General features: G+C 40.3%; 2 protein-coding genes and 3 non-coding genes across 6 annotated transcripts in view; all 5 read right to left on the reverse strand.

Annotated features, from left to right (window-relative positions):
* The window catches only part of chd3 (chromodomain helicase DNA binding protein 3), a 50,202-nt gene extending 36,918 nt beyond the window's left edge, over positions 1–13,284 (reverse strand). For both annotated transcript variants that reach the window (XM_057339828.1, XM_057331835.1), the window contains exons 1-12: positions 12,922–13,284; positions 10,419–10,561; positions 10,160–10,333; positions 8,101–8,225; positions 7,642–7,880; positions 7,049–7,176; positions 6,829–6,958; positions 6,540–6,715; positions 6,173–6,430; positions 5,842–6,045; positions 5,550–5,767; positions 5,327–5,458 (exon numbers count right to left, since the gene is read on the reverse strand). In XM_057339828.1, the coding sequence (XP_057195811.1) occupies positions 5,327–5,458; positions 5,550–5,767; positions 5,842–6,045; positions 6,173–6,430; positions 6,540–6,715; positions 6,829–6,958; positions 7,049–7,176; positions 7,642–7,880; positions 8,101–8,225; positions 10,160–10,333; positions 10,419–10,561; positions 12,922–13,078 (2,084 nt within the window). In that variant the 5' untranslated portion in view covers positions 13,079–13,284. The remainder of the gene's footprint in view (positions 1–5,326; positions 5,459–5,549; positions 5,768–5,841; positions 6,046–6,172; positions 6,431–6,539; positions 6,716–6,828; positions 6,959–7,048; positions 7,177–7,641; positions 7,881–8,100; positions 8,226–10,159; positions 10,334–10,418; positions 10,562–12,921) is intronic.
* Positions 2,850–2,943, reverse strand: trnai-uau (transfer RNA isoleucine (anticodon UAU)). The gene is made up of 2 exons: positions 2,906–2,943; positions 2,850–2,885 (listed from the first exon to the last, which is right to left on the reverse strand). It is a non-coding gene; the product is annotated as a tRNA-Ile (tRNA).
* trnai-uau (transfer RNA isoleucine (anticodon UAU)) lies at positions 3,446–3,539 on the reverse strand. The gene is made up of 2 exons: positions 3,502–3,539; positions 3,446–3,481 (listed from the first exon to the last, which is right to left on the reverse strand). It is a non-coding gene; the product is annotated as a tRNA-Ile (tRNA).
* Positions 4,348–4,441, reverse strand: trnai-uau (transfer RNA isoleucine (anticodon UAU)). Its single transcript has 2 exons — positions 4,404–4,441; positions 4,348–4,383 (listed from the first exon to the last, which is right to left on the reverse strand). It is a non-coding gene; the product is annotated as a tRNA-Ile (tRNA).
* An 832-nt stretch (positions 13,285–14,116) lies between the features above and the next one.
* LOC130558941 (cytochrome b5 domain-containing protein 1) overlaps positions 14,117–15,424 on the reverse strand; it is a 2,355-nt gene continuing 1,047 nt past the window's right edge. Inside the window, exon 4 of the mRNA XM_057341690.1 lies at positions 14,117–14,597. Coding sequence (XP_057197673.1) covers positions 14,370–14,597 — 228 coding nt within the window. The 3' untranslated portion in view covers positions 14,117–14,369. The remainder of the gene's footprint in view (positions 14,598–15,424) is intronic.

The following is a 15,424-nucleotide window of genomic DNA, read 5'->3' on the forward strand; positions in this document are numbered from 1 at the left end:
TGATGAACTGTCCGATTCACACCCGGATTCAATACTATAAACATTTGCTCCAGGTGAGTCTCGAACTCACAACCTCAACATTGCCCTGTTATGTGCTGCCTTATAAGAAAACGCACTGCCCGATTGCACCACTGGAGCAGTTGCTAATGTTGAAGATTACACATCTTAAATTGCATAGAGAATCCTTTAGTTGCAAAGAGAATCAGAAATTACATTTTACTGGATTGAAGCTTACTATGTGAAATTTTTACATAGTGCTGCTTTTATCACTATCTTAAGACAATGCCCAAAGTCTCATTATCGTAACTCTCATTATCGCTACTCTCATTATCACTGGATTGAATTTTACTACAATAAATGACTTAGTAGAACGTTTCTCATCATCGTAAACGTTTGCTCCAGATGATGCTCGAACTCACAACCTCAGCATTCCCCTGCAACGTACTTAATTACTAGTTACTAATTACATATTCAATAGTGTAATTACAGTAGATTACTGTACAAATGACTCATCCAAAATGTATTTAATTACTTATTACTAATTACTTTCTATATCTTACCTTGATTAGGTAAGTGATTCAAGGATAGACATGAAACGACTCTTTTAATTCATTCAAATAAATATTTGAAACTACATAATGTATTCTTATTAACTGACCAAAGTATTACAAATGTGAAGACACATTAAAGGTGTCATGGATTAAGACATCAATTTTAATCCAAGCTTTTGTTATATAGGAGGTAATCATATTCAAGCGGACATCCTGTTAGTGTCATAACTGAAAACACCCTTGTTACTGAAATTACAATTTTTATTGACACCAGGGCCAGCGAACGCCAGGTCCTGGAATGCACCTATCTATGTCATAGATAGGTTGAACTCCGCCTCCACAAAAGAATATCAACGACTACTTCTCTAGCCCCGCCCACTGGTTCGCGCATGACAGTTCTGATTCACACAAATTACGCGGAACCAGATAGAGCCAGCAAGCAATAAACATGTCGTTAAAGATCTCAAAATATTGTGCAGTGCCTGGTTGTGGAAGAACACAGTCGCTGCATAACCTTCCTTCAGATTCCGACATTAGTAATGCGTGGTTGAAGTTTATTTTTAAAGACGTTCCAGCTAACGTGGGTAAAACATTGAGCGTTTGTTCGCTTCATTTCACCGCAGATTCCTTTGTGAACAAGGCCCAGGTCGACGCTGGATTTGCGGAGAGACTTCAATAGCCGGGTTTCCATCCAAAGTTGCGAATTTAGCTTATGCGCAAAATTGGAATATCGCATAAAACATTTTCGAATAAGCACCGTTTCCATCCAAATAGTCAACCGTCACTGCCTAATAAACTGGCACTAAATATCAGTAAGAAAAGTAAGAGAAGCCACTGAATATAATGATTTTCATATAGAATAATACTTGCGCAAGCAGACGATTACGAAACACAATAAATGCAGTGCTTTTGTGGATGCCTGCTGTTTGGGAAACACAGTCGTGACAGTTCTAAGAGGCAATTACAGAAATATTGATGACTTTGCTCAGGCATTTAAGAATGACCATAACAACATTTCTGATGCTGTGTAACAAGATCAGTTCTCTGTTTAGTCAGATTACGCCGTCTCAGAGTGCAATTACGTGACTTTATTTTGGAGGAATTTATTCGGCAAATGCGTTTCCATCTGTCATTATTCGCATTAACCCTTTTCGCAAAAGTGAAAAACCACCTCAAGCGAGCGTAAAAACTTTTTGCGAATTAAGGGTTATTAATTCGAAATTTGGCGTTTCCATCACTCGTTTCTGATGCGAAACTTCAAAATGCGAATAAAACCAGAGTGATGGAAACCCGCTTAGTGAGGCACGCCCTTTAAAGCTGAGTGTTTGTCAAGCTGGCCTCAAAACCCGGGTAGAAAATAGCCTATTACTTATTGATTTTGATGTTTTTCAATGTAAAAACCATGCGAACGTCATAAGTAGACCCCATACAACAGTATAAAACAATAAAAAAGGCAAGTTCATGACACCTTTAAAGCATGCATTTTAAAGTTAGACTTGCACACACATATACTGTATTACACACAGTATTTACTTTAATTACATCAGAAGTAACTGTAATTCAATTACAGAAAAATTTGAGTAATCCCTTACTTTACTTTTTCAAGGGAAAAATAATGAAATCACAGTAACTAATTACTTAGTAACTAGTTACACCCAACACTGCTTATAAGTACAGCACACTGACCGATTGCCCCACTGGAGCCGTTGTGTGAAGTTGCAAAGAGAATAACAAGGTCGGTCTAAATGGATTGAAGCTTACTATGTTAAATTGTGACAGTGGTGAATTTCTCGCTATCTCAAGACAATGTCCAGAGGGATAGTCTCATTATCACTGGATTTAAATTTACCAGATAAAATGACTGTGTAGAAAGTCTTTCATTATAATAAAGCTATGCTCCAGGTGAGACTCGAATGCACAACCTCAGCATTGCCATGCTACGCACCGCCTTATAAGTACCGCGCGCTGACCGATTGCACCACTGGAGCTGTTTCACATACTGACGATTGCAGATCTTAATTTAACTTCTGTCAAACTGGATTAAAGGTTAGTATGCTAAATTTTGACATAGTGGTGTGCTTTTCGATATCTCATAACAATGTCCAAAGAGAAACTCGAAGTGTCATTATCGCTGGATTGAATGTTACTAGATTAACGTTTGAAAGTGTACAAAGTTCTCCATTATCATAAACATTTGCTCCACGTGAGTCTCAAACTCACAACCTCGGCATTGCCCTGCTACGTACTTATAAGTACAACGTTTGATAGTGTATAAAGTTCTCCATTATCATAAACATTTGCTCCAGGTGAGACTCGATCTCACCACCTCGGCATTGCCCTGCTACGTACTGCCTTATAAGTACCGCGCGCTGACCGATTGCACCACTGGAGCTGTTCTGTGCATTGAAGATTACAGATTTTAACATAACTTCTAACTGGATTAAAGGTTAGTATGCTAAATTTTGACAGTGGTGTGCTTTTCGCTATCTCAAGACAATGTCCAAAGGGAAGCTCGAAATGTCATTATCGCTGGATTGAATGTTACTAGATTAACGTTTGAAAGTGTATAAAGCTCTCCATTATCATAAACATTTGCTCCAGGTGAGGCTCGAACTCACAACCTCGGCATTGTCCTGTTATGTACTGCCTTAAAAGTACCGTGCTCTGACCGATTGCACGATTGGAGCTGTTTCACATACTGAAGATTGCAGATCATAATTTAATTTCCGACTAACTGGATTAAAGGTTAGTATGCTAAATTTTGACATAGTGGTGTGCTTTTCAATATCTCAAAACAATGTGCAAATGGAAGCTCGATGTGTCACTATCACTGGATTGAATTTTACTAGATTAACGTTTGATAGTGTATAAAGTTCTCCATTATCGTAAACATTTGCTCCAGGTGAGGCTCGAACTCACAACCTCGGCATAGCCCTGCTATGTACTGGCTTATAAGTACCGCGCGCTGACCAATTGCGCCACTGGAGCTGTTGCCTGCACTGAAGATTACAGATTTTAATTTAACTTCTAACTAACTGGATTAAAGGTTAGTATGCTAAATTTTGACATAGTGGTGTGCTTTTCAATATCTCAAAACAATGTGCAAATGGAAGCTCGGTGTGTCACTATCGCTGGATTGAATCTTACTACATTAACGTTTGATAGTGTATAAAGTTCTCCATTATCATAAACATTTGCTCCAGGTGAGGCTCGAACTCACAACCTCGGCATAGCCTTGCAATGTACTGCCTTATAAGTACTGTGCACTGACCGATTGCACCATTGGAGCTGTTCTATGCATTGAAGATTACATATTTTAACATAACTTCTGTCTAACTGGATTAAAGGTTAGTATGCTAAATTTTGACATAGTGGTGTGCTTTACGCTATCTCAAGACAATGTCCAAAAGGAAGCTCACAGTGTCATTATCGCTGGATTGAACATTACTAGATTAACTTTTGAAAGTGTATAAAGTTCTCCATTATCATAAACAGTTGCTGCAGGTGAGTCTCGAACTCACAACCTCAACATTGCCCTGCTACGTAACTCCTTATAAGCACTGCACGCTGAACGATTGCGCCACTGGAGATGTTGCATGCACTAAAGATTACAGATTTTAACTTAACTTCTGACTAACTGATTAAAGATTAGTATGCTAAATTTTGACATAGTAGTGTGCTTTTCGATATCTCAAAACAATGTGCAAATGGAAGCTCGAAGTTTCACTATCGCTGGATTGAATTTTACTACATTAACGTTTGATAGTGTATAAAGTTCTCCATTATCATAAACATTTGCTCCAGGTGAGGCTCGAACTCACAACCTCGGCATTGCCCTGCTACGTACTGCCTTATAAGCACCGTGCGCTGACCAATTGCGCCACTAGAGCTGTTTCACATATTGACGATTGCAGATCTTAATTTAACTTCTGTCAAACTGGAGTAAAGGATAGTACGCAAAATTTAGACATAGTGGTGTGCTTTTCGCTATCTCAAGACAATGTCCAAAGGGAAGCTCGAAGTGTCATTATCGCTGGATTGAATGTTACTAGATTAACGTTTGACAGTGTATAAAGTTCTCCATTATCATAAACATTTGCTCTAGGTGAGTCTCGAACTCATAACCTCGGCATCGCCGTGCTACGTAATGGCTTATAAGTACACCGAGCTGAACGATTGCGCTACTGGAGCTGTTGTGTGTGCTGAAGATTACAGTTCTTAAAATGCAAAGAGAAATCTCTAGTTTCATTAAGAATCACAAATTCTGTATTGAAGCTTACTACGTTACATTTTTTACATAGGGGTGCATTTTTCGCTATTTTAAGACAATGTCCAGAGGGAGGCTTGAAGTCCCATTATCATAAATCTCATTACAACTAAATAAAATCTCAATAGATTAACTGACTAGAAGGTTTTTCATTATCATAAAGCTATGCTGCAGACCTCAGCATTGCCCTGTTACGTACTGACTTATAAGTACCATGTGCAGACAGATTGCAACGCTGGAGCTACTGCCAGTCTTGAACATTACAGATCTTAAATTTCATAGAAAATCTGAAGTTGCATAAAAATTCCTATAGTTGCATAGAGAATGAAGCACAGGGTCGTTGTATAAACTATTGCCTACACCTCATAAGCGACACAAAAGAACACAAGTGTACATATACGATTCTTTAACGTCGTTTTCATTTTTTGCTAATATTTTAAAATAAAATTCTCTGAGGAAACAAAGCATTGTGACAGCTGATATACAAAGTATATATGTATGACAGCACCTGTGTCTCCAGTAAGCAGCTTTGTATGCACCAAATTCAGGGATGTCCAGATCGTCTCTCTCCCAAGTGCACTGGTCATAGGTCAGATCTCTCCATTTAACTAGATAGTGGTAGTTCCCCTTTTTATCCACGCTGCGTACACATACAAACAGACACACACACTTTAATATGCTGAAAGTGAAAAGTATAATATGGTAACTTAACACACAGAACACAAATACACCTGTGATTGATTATTCTGTGCACCATCATCCATTCAGGTTTGATTCCATAGCGATAATATTTCTCTTCCAGGATGGCATATTGAGGGTCTTTGGCCCTCCGCTTCTCACTCTTCCCAGAATCCTCCTCTCCTCCAGAGCCATAGTCTAGACTGGGCGGCTCATCCATGTCTGTTTTCCTCTGATAGTTCCGGAACATCACAGAGTGAAAGATCTCGAGCTGAGAGACAGAAGAATGATAAGTCTCAGGCACCATCTTCTTGTGTGTCATCTTGTATGTCACAACTGTCTCACCTGTAGCTCTGTAATCCAGGTACAGTGCCAATAAGACTGTCCTGCTAGCTTTACGAAAAACTCTCTTTCTGGACGGCCCGTCATAGGTGGAGGGGGCGGGGCATCAGGTGGTGCGTCTGGGGGTGGTGGGACAGGAACTGGAGGTGGGGGTTCACCCCATTGCCAGTGGAGAATTTTTTGCACTCGTCCTTTGATTGTTGGACACTGATATACAAACAACAGAGGAGAAACACATTATTAAATTCAATTCCAAAATCAAAATTCAATTCCACATACAGTATATATGCACAGTAACACATGAAACCAGTTCTGTTGATCGAGAATTATTCACAGTGCAGCGTGGACACAACCACTCTCCATTAGGGATTTCCGGCAGTGGCGGGTTAAGGCAGTGAATGTGATAGGACGACGGACAGGAGTCACAGCACAGGAGCTCTCCTCCATCTTTACAAACGCGACAGAACTCCATGTGATCATCCTCCTCTTCCTCTCCACCCAGCCCCACCTCCACATCTCTGACATCATCACATTCCTCCTCAAAGTCCTCAAAGTCTTCCTCCTTTGCCTCCCACTGGATCCCTTCTTTCTCCTGAAAAACATCCGGTTTCATCACACTCAGAACACTTCTTGTTTAATTTAGCCCGTCATTTTAAAATCAATCTGTTATTCTGAAACATAGTAGGTTTGGAAAGACTCACACAGTGAGGACAGCTCCACTTGCCCTCGGGGGCTTTTTCCAGCTCAGGCTCCAGGCACACCAGGTGGTACGCTCGAGGACAGGTGTCACACAGAATGATCTCCCCTCCCTGCTGACATACCTCGCAGTAGTCCTGATGGTCCGTCTCATAGCCATCAGCATCCTCATCTCCTAGCACTGACATAGAGAGACAGAGAGTAAGTTCCTACCAACACGGCCAAATTTATTTTAAATCGATACAGTTCTTGTAGACACAGATCCAATACAATGATAAGAAAGAATATTCTCACCTTTTTTCTTCTTCTTGGCAGGACGACCCCTCTTGTTCTTCTTCACCCGTCCCGAGCTGTCAGAGCGCACTGAGGAACTGTGAACGCTGGAGTTCTCCTGTTCAGAATCGTCATCGTCCACCTCCTCGCTCTGCATTACAACCATGCACAATGAAACACAGTCACTAAACCACACACACATTCTCGCGTGCGTGCATTACACACAAATGCTTCATCTCACCGAGCTGCTCTTCTTCCTCTTGTTGCCCAATGCGCCCAGTTTGATGCGGAGAGGAGCCATTTTCTTAGGTTTGGGCTTCTTCTTGTCGGAGACACGAGGACTTTTACTGCGTTTTTTGAAGCCAGGGCCTATCGAAATGAATGAGGAAAGATTACAAACAGAACACTACACAACAGGCAAGTAGATAGTCAGTAAGCATGAACAGTAAATAAATGAAGGGCAGGGAGCGCTTTCCTCTTTTTTGTGTTAATATTTTTGCTTGATTTATATAAAGAACACGATACCGTTGAAAAACTTCATTTTTACATCTTTTTTTTATATTGAATTGACACTAAATTACCATTATTTTTGTCATCTACCATGTCTTTAGAAAGTGATAAATCTGTACAAATCCTGTCCTGAAATTCAACTCAAATGTATTTCACAATTTTGTGTTCCTGCAAAGCAACTTTACAGAATATACATGGGAGACGTGGGAAAGAAATGGGAACTCATTTGGGAAAATGAGGAAACATTATAAATAACAGAATACATGGCATTATTGCCTGTAGGATTGTAAACTCTCACAACTGCCCACCCAGCCTGACCCTCACCTTTTCCCTCTTTGGTCTTGGCCTTGCGAAGTGGTGGTGGCTGAGGAGGAGGTTCAGGGGATGCTATTGCTGCGGAGACCTGCTCTGCAACGGCTGCGGCGGCGGCAGCAGCAGCGGCAGCGACGGCTGCTGCCGAACCTTTAAATGGGTTATTAGAGCTAAACTCCCGCCATTTGGCCCCCAGAATGGTCATCATCTTAGACATGGGGATTTTAGGGTTCTTCTTAGCAATCATCGGTCTGTGAATGTATAAGATGGTTTTGTTAAATAAATATGAACAAATACAGTAACATGGTCATCTAATGCAATTACAGTTTGTAACTACTTCACAGCTTATCTACAAAAACGGGACAAAACTACAATCACCTCCCTAATGCCACATGTGAAGCCTTTGTAGAAACTATACAGAAAAAGTGAATTTAATTTAGAGACTAATAAAACTCTGCTGCAGGTCAGTACCTCATGAACTGGCTGAAGGCTTTGTAGTTGGTTAGTGTTCTATAATCCTCCTCTGTGAATGTGTGATCAACATTTTCTAGACCCCATTCTTTAGCCAGCTGGGCCGATGTCTTCAGCTCTATTGGCTGTAAGAGAGAATTCATCACACAGCGGTCACAATATAAATGGATGATAAACATCTGGGCACATCTGGGCTGTAAATTCAATCACTGGATCAGTAATTATGTGCGCAGCGCAGCAAACGCACAGACAATATTTTCACAGACAGCAGCTAGAAAGACCATGACTTTTTTATTACTTAAGTTCTGGGTGCAAGTAAAAACGGAACCTCTGATGATGATGTGTTTGTAAATGTGTGTGTGGCTTGTTTTCCTGCTAACACCTTGCATCTTGCTAGGGAAAGAATGAATAAACTCGTTGTGTTGTTTGACAGTTTGAAGGTTTCATTAGAATAGAATAGAATAGACTAGACTAGATTAGAATAGAATAGAATAGAATAGAATAGAATAGAATATGAATAATTGACGACGGGCCGTCTATTATTCCGCTTATACCACGGTTACCTTACCACAAGACACTGTTCAAATGTTTAATTTCAATGTTTGGCATGTTATCGTCTTTAAAATACTGTTGATGGTAGGACTACTTTCTTGCGCATCTCATTTAGAGCGAACGGACTGCGAAGCTTGAGCCACGTGGTGGGTGTAAGTGAGTGAGTGAGAGAGCGAGATATCGCGCGCACACCTGCGTGTTTGCGGTAATGTGACAGAAAAGCCAGTGATTATTATTATTATTACAGTGAAATTATGTATTCCTCGTATTGTTTCTATCTTCAGCAGTAAAAAAATCACGCAAACATTTGAAAGAGTAGGTCTATCAAAATATATTTGTTATCAGTTATAAGCAGCTTGAAGAGGAAAACGAACCAGTAGGCTATCAGTGTTTATTAATGCATTTTGTTTTTCTATTTAGTTATTTTATTTATTCGATTTCAGTATATGTATTTCTTGTTTTTGAAATGCTTTGTTTATTGAAACGAAACTGCACACGTTTCTATTAACAGTAAAGTTTGACATTATAAACGTCAGATCAAGAGCAGGGTGCTGTGTGCGGTGATGGCCTGTAGGCTACACTATAGAGAATGTGAAGCAGACATCACGCCCTATATTGCGGTGACGCCGCCATCTTGGGAGGATAATACTCCACTGCAATTATTGTTTAAATATGTACCGTTACTTGTTTAGTTTGAGAAATCGAAAGTGAAATTACCACGGGCTTTTCCTGAACGACTCTGCGTAATGCTATTGGAATTTTTTAACACAGCACGATCGACCTACCATAGTTATATTTACTAATCAAACAAGAAAAACAAAACACTGCATTGAAAGCACTAACAGCCATCCTCCCAAGATGGCGCAACATTCAACGTGGAGTCACGTCGATTAACAAGCTCTATACCTGTCTGTTGTTCAAACTTGGCGAAGTGATATGGAACAGTAATGCGGTCAGCAGACCTGGAACACCTTCATAGGTGTGCATTTAACTGAATGTTTGTCAACCAATCAGATTGAAGCATTCAACAGTAGTTATAGTTTTATATAGTTTAATAGTTTTATTGTCATCATACAGCTGTACAACGAAATTTAAGCTCTGTCTGTACACATAATAACACTGTACATATACACTGTGTCAGTCATACAGTATTTAGTAACGTCCTGTGATGTCAGCATGTATTGTTTTTATTTAAAAAGATTGTTAATTGTTGCACTTGTAATGTTTTATGTACCAACTGTTGAGGTCTGTAAGTGTTATTTCTCAGCCGTGTTCATGTGATGAGCAATCATGTGATGTTGAGCAAAGCTGAATAGCACATTGCCCTCAATGATGCATTTGTATCATGGAAAACATAAGTGAAAGCACATTATATTGAACAGCACAAAAACATGCAAATAAAGAAAACACATTGTATATAACAGGTTTTTAGGTTAAACTTAAGAAATATTTAGGTCATTTATACACTGAAAACAACTGAGATCTGTGAAGTACAGCCTTACTGTACCTTTGTGGTCTCTTCATGTGTGCTGTCCTCATCGTCCTTCTTCTTTTTCTTGGTTTTCTTCTCTTTTTTGTCCTTGTGTTTCTTCTTCTTTTTCTTCTCTCCTCCATAATCGCTGGCAGCACTGTCAGAGTTCACGCCATAGTCAACCTCTGAGTCTCTTTCTATGTCACTCTCCTGAGAAAGAGTGCAGAAACATTACATCTGACTTTTTAAGTATTTGGAAATTGCATTAATTCAAAGGGTAGCAACAGCCACGTACAATTTTTTTGCGCTTTCTCGCTTTGGCCATCTTGCCTTCCTTCTCTTTGTCTTTCTTCTTTGTTTCTTTCTTTTTCTTGGGGCCTCGTTTCTTTTTTCCCAGACTGTCCCTGTCTGATATGCCACAGACATCGTCTCCATCATCTAAATGAGAGAATAGTGGGTAATGGAAAATTGGGAGAAATAATAAAAAGAATGTTATCATAATTTTATCCAAACCCTTTGAGGTGTAATTTCTCACTACAAATATTGAAGAGCAGCAACACTGCAGAACATCATGGGGGTGCAGAGACATCTCACAGAAAGTAAAACTCATTTCACTTTTGACTTCAGCAAAGCGGCAAGATTTAATTAATTAATCTTCCAAACATGATTATGGAGATGACCTAATTAGGACAGCTACAGCTCATATGAAAAGCTTACTGGGCGATTTACTTTAAAACGACGATAAATAATGTATGCAGTACTCCAAAAACAGAGAATGTTAGGTCACTGTGCAAGCAGAAGAAATTAAAGTATTTTAAGGTAGTACTATTAAAGAATTAAACTATTACAGAATAGTTTTATGTGGTATGCCATTTCATCTTTCACAAAAATGGTCAAAATAATTTTCACTGTATTCTGGTGCAATTTATATTTATGTGTTCTATTTATACTGCATATTATCATGAAACCTACATATGTTTTTCAAGCAACCTATTTTTAATGTGGTACCAACTAAATTACCTGGTTTTATTTTATTTAGCTTGAACGTATTATTTAAATATAGTATTAAATGTATTAGACCGGGGAAAGTAAGTTCTAAGGGTCAAAAAGAAATAGCTCTTTAAGGTAACAACAGCCCGTATTTACTTCTACTGTGCTTTTTATTAAAATAATTATACATAATTGGTACAGTCTGTATGGGTATGTTGTCGCTGTATAACACATTATATGTAGCTATATCATCATATTCAATGTAATAATATTTTTGTAGACTATAAAAATCTCCAAATTATGTATCAGACTGAATAACCACACTGTAAAAATGTTTTTCCTGTGCTTATCAAAATAAGATCCAAAAAAACCATTCAATAGGACTGCATCAATGTGAGTACATTGCAGACTACAGCAACAACAGTCTTTTAAGTTCAGATAAGGTGAAAATGTCTACTTGTAATCCACTTATTATAGCGTGAATAACCAGGGACCATAAAGCATGTGAATATTTTGTCTTTAACATATAACGTTATCAGCACATGGTGTGTGAATCGCTGCACGTAACGCACGTTTGTTGCTATCGCCATTGCGCTATGATTAATGAATTGGATTTTATGTTTCTTTGTTGCTGCTGCGCATCGAGAGCACGGGCGGACAGAATTTTCCCTAGCTCGTGCAGCCAAGGGCGGCAGCAGCTTGCACTTGGGGCTCGGTGACTGAGAGGCCCCGAGCCGAGCCGATGCATCCGCAGCCATGAACTCGTGCACCTGGGGAGCAGACCACCAGATGAACCGCAGATGAGGGTCGCCAGGGGAAGAAAGGACGCGCATGCTAATTGGTTTACGGGCGCTGTGGGAATCCAGGAGACACCAGTTACGCGCTCATGGGGTCCTAAATGACCACAAACAAATATAACTTCCATCAATTTACACTGTCTGATCTTTTTAGGACATGTGTAGGTTTGAAAAAGTTAGATTTCACTTTATTTTTTAATCTTAATGTATGGATCATCATTCCTCATAAAATGTAAAATATGTACGCAGCCTCAAAACTTGAATGATTGCACAGTGTATACAAACTCTGCAAACTTTGTCCCACCAAACCAAAGACAAATTTCGCACTAAACAAAGATTCAAAAACAAACGTTTTGTTTATCGGTTGATTATGTCACAAGCATACATAATAATTGTCCGTGTTATTTACATACTTTCCCTCAGGGCCGATGAGTGTACGGACTGGCATGTTGCAGGGTGACGGCATCAACAGTCACAGATGTCTTGCATGAACAGGGCGACAGTGGGTCGGGTTAAGTTTATTTACATTCTGTCACAATACCCTCAATCAAGCGCTCACGCCTCTTGTGACCCGCAACGGTTCTGCGTTTATATAAAAGCGTTGAACTTTGAGGATTAATATTATTATTCAGGCACCCTTTATCTATTATAGAGCTGTAACCTTCACAACAAACAACAACGCGATGGTGGAGCTTAATGATCCTTTGTCAGATCGCAGTGGGAGATAAAAAGGCACCATCATATGACAGACGAGATGAATGAAACAGAGGAACAGAGAGAGGGGGATCGGTCAACTTCGGCCAAACTCTATTCAACTCTTTGGCGAAATGCTCACAGAAAACGAAAGTATAAGGACACTTCAGATGGCTGCTCTAGAGAATTCGGAATGAAGTATGCAGTAGTGCAGATGTCGCCATGCGCACTTTTAGTAACATTGGCGTTTGTTACTACGTTACAATGTATTTTTCTGCTCTACGCGCGCTCCCGTGTCTGCCTCGGACTGTACGGTACCTGGCGCGGCTCTCGCTGCAGTTTCTCTAGGCGCCGCCGGCGAGTTTATGTCGCTTGCGTCCAGGTCTCCGTCGTCTTCTTCTTCATCAAAATCTCCTCCCTCGGAATTAACCGCCGTGCCCTCATCTTCCTCACAAGAACGGAGAAGAGAGGACATTATATTCCCGTCGGTGACCCAGTTCCGCGAGATCTAAAAGTGTATCCCTTCCGAATTATGATATTTATGTAATATTCAAATCGACTCACAAAAAGTGGGGGGCGTTTTAGAATATTTTACACTACAAGGCAGAGAAACAAAGATGGCCGCCCTTATATTTATTTTTTAACAACCTCCCCCCACCCCCCCAATAAGAAAAAATCCCCTTACATAAAAATGGCTGACTATATTATTTCAGAACGTCCCCCCTCCCTCCTTTCTCGCAGTCTGTCTCTCTCTCTCTCTCTCTCGTCTCCCCTCCCTCCTTAAAAATAATCACATTTTCACTAGAGGGGGACCAGTGTAGCTCATTGCGAGTTATATTTCAAATCGTTTATTGTGTTCTTTCTATCCCCTCAGCCTTGCCTGGAAATAGTCTGCTTTGCAGTAAGTAACATCGTGCGCTCAGTGTGCGCTGCCGTGCGCCACATAAATCTAACAAACATGGCCACCTTAATATTTTTAAAGGCCCCCACCTTTGTAAAAGAGAGCGAGAGCGAGAGAGAGGCTGTAGGGGAGAGCTGCAGCAGCCATGCCCAGACTTACATCATGTTGCATTGCTTAAAAATTAACTATTTATGGCGAAGACAAAACAAAGCAAGAACTTTGAGAGCTGCCCAAGGTACAGTATACTTCATGATTATAACAAGGTAATAATTTTTTGTTTAGCTAATGAGTGAAATCACTTTTCAACTCCACAACATCACAAGTTAACTACAATATTCTGCTATAATTGTTTTTGTACCCACATGGCACAACGACAATCGTTGGATCAAGTAAATTGTACATGGACAAATGGAAGTTTTGCCAAAACATACTGTACATGCTGGCAAATAATGGCACCCAAAAGTATGGATTGAAATTAAATGTTAGCTGCATACTTCATGTATACACATAAAAAATGCTACTTAATTAGGGTTGAGAGCCCAATGTGCCCTACAATGCTGCATTTCCTCTTATTACCATGGCAACCACCAGACTTTATGGTTCAGGGGTTTATTGTGTAGGCTGGCATTCATATTCAATCATTTTTATTCTGTTGCTCAGCATTTGATTGGATGGAGCTCAGCGAGCTGCAATAAGACAACGAGCACAGACAGAAATCAACGAGACACTAAACGCATGAATAGTTGATGCCGTGTTCATGCTTTTGGCTTAAATCTATAGAATTCTACATTTGTTTTTAGTAGATAGTAATATTTAATGAATTATATAGCTTCATTGTCCACATTAATTCATTGTCCTCTCATGGTCAAAATTCGGTTAGGTCATCGTTAAAATACAGGCATATAGAAGAAGAGAAGAGGTTGCAGTCTATGCTTCCGCAGTATAACTCATCCTCTTCAGGGATGTTGTTTTCGCCTAGGGTCTTGCTCATATCCAAGTTCACGCCATTGTGTTTCCAGGTGTAGCTTGCTGCATGGGCATTATAGTGTAGGTATCTCTGGAGAATCTCATCCAAAGTCTCCTCTGAGCACACCTGCTTAGAAAACAAATAAAAAAATTGACTTAGTGACGTGAAGATACTAGGCACTTTAGAGCTTCCTTTGTGATATGCAAAGACATGGGGCAAGAATTTCTTTGAGAAGTTACAAGCAATGAAAAAGGGAAGCATTACTGTACGTTCACACCGCCGCCGTCGAGAGCGTCAAAAATCACTCTGGCCGCCCTGCCAACAATGCTGTAGAAAGATTCGTGGATGCTCTGGCGCTTTGACGTAGACCAAAGTTTACAGGGCTGCGTTCTCTGGAATCCTCTCAAGCGGTGGACTTCTACGTTCCGATTGGTTGCCGCCGAACCGCGTCATAGCTCATTACCATAAGGTTGAGCTGTTTTCAACTCTCATCGACGCCCTCAACGGCCAAGACGCACCATGCTTCTGCACGCTACCGGCTCACATTGAAAATGAATGACTTCCGGCCACTTTGACGCTCTCGACGGCGGCGGTGTGAACGCACAGTTAGGGCTGAATGAAACAAACCACTGCCAGATGGTTATTTAGCCCAGAGTTGAAGATACAGCCTGGTGGCCACTAAATCAATCAGCATGCTCAGCCTGGAAGTACTTGTAGTGCCAGAGGCTTAACATCAGATCCATTTCATTTAAGCTGGAAAAAGATCAGATGCAAAAAGTGGGAGGGAGGGAAAGATTAAACAGTGTTGCTTGAAAGGAATCGGACAATGAAGAGAACAGGGCAATACTGCCCCTTTCAGTATGCAACAGGACAGTGCACGCATGTTGTTCAACATCAGAAATGAGCTTTGGCAAGGGTAACACAGGCACACACACACACACACACACACACAC

Source organism: Triplophysa rosa, linkage group LG1 (genome assembly GCF_024868665.1).
Source record: "Triplophysa rosa linkage group LG1, Trosa_1v2, whole genome shotgun sequence".
NCBI classification, from domain to species: domain Eukaryota; kingdom Metazoa; phylum Chordata; class Actinopteri; order Cypriniformes; family Nemacheilidae; genus Triplophysa; species Triplophysa rosa.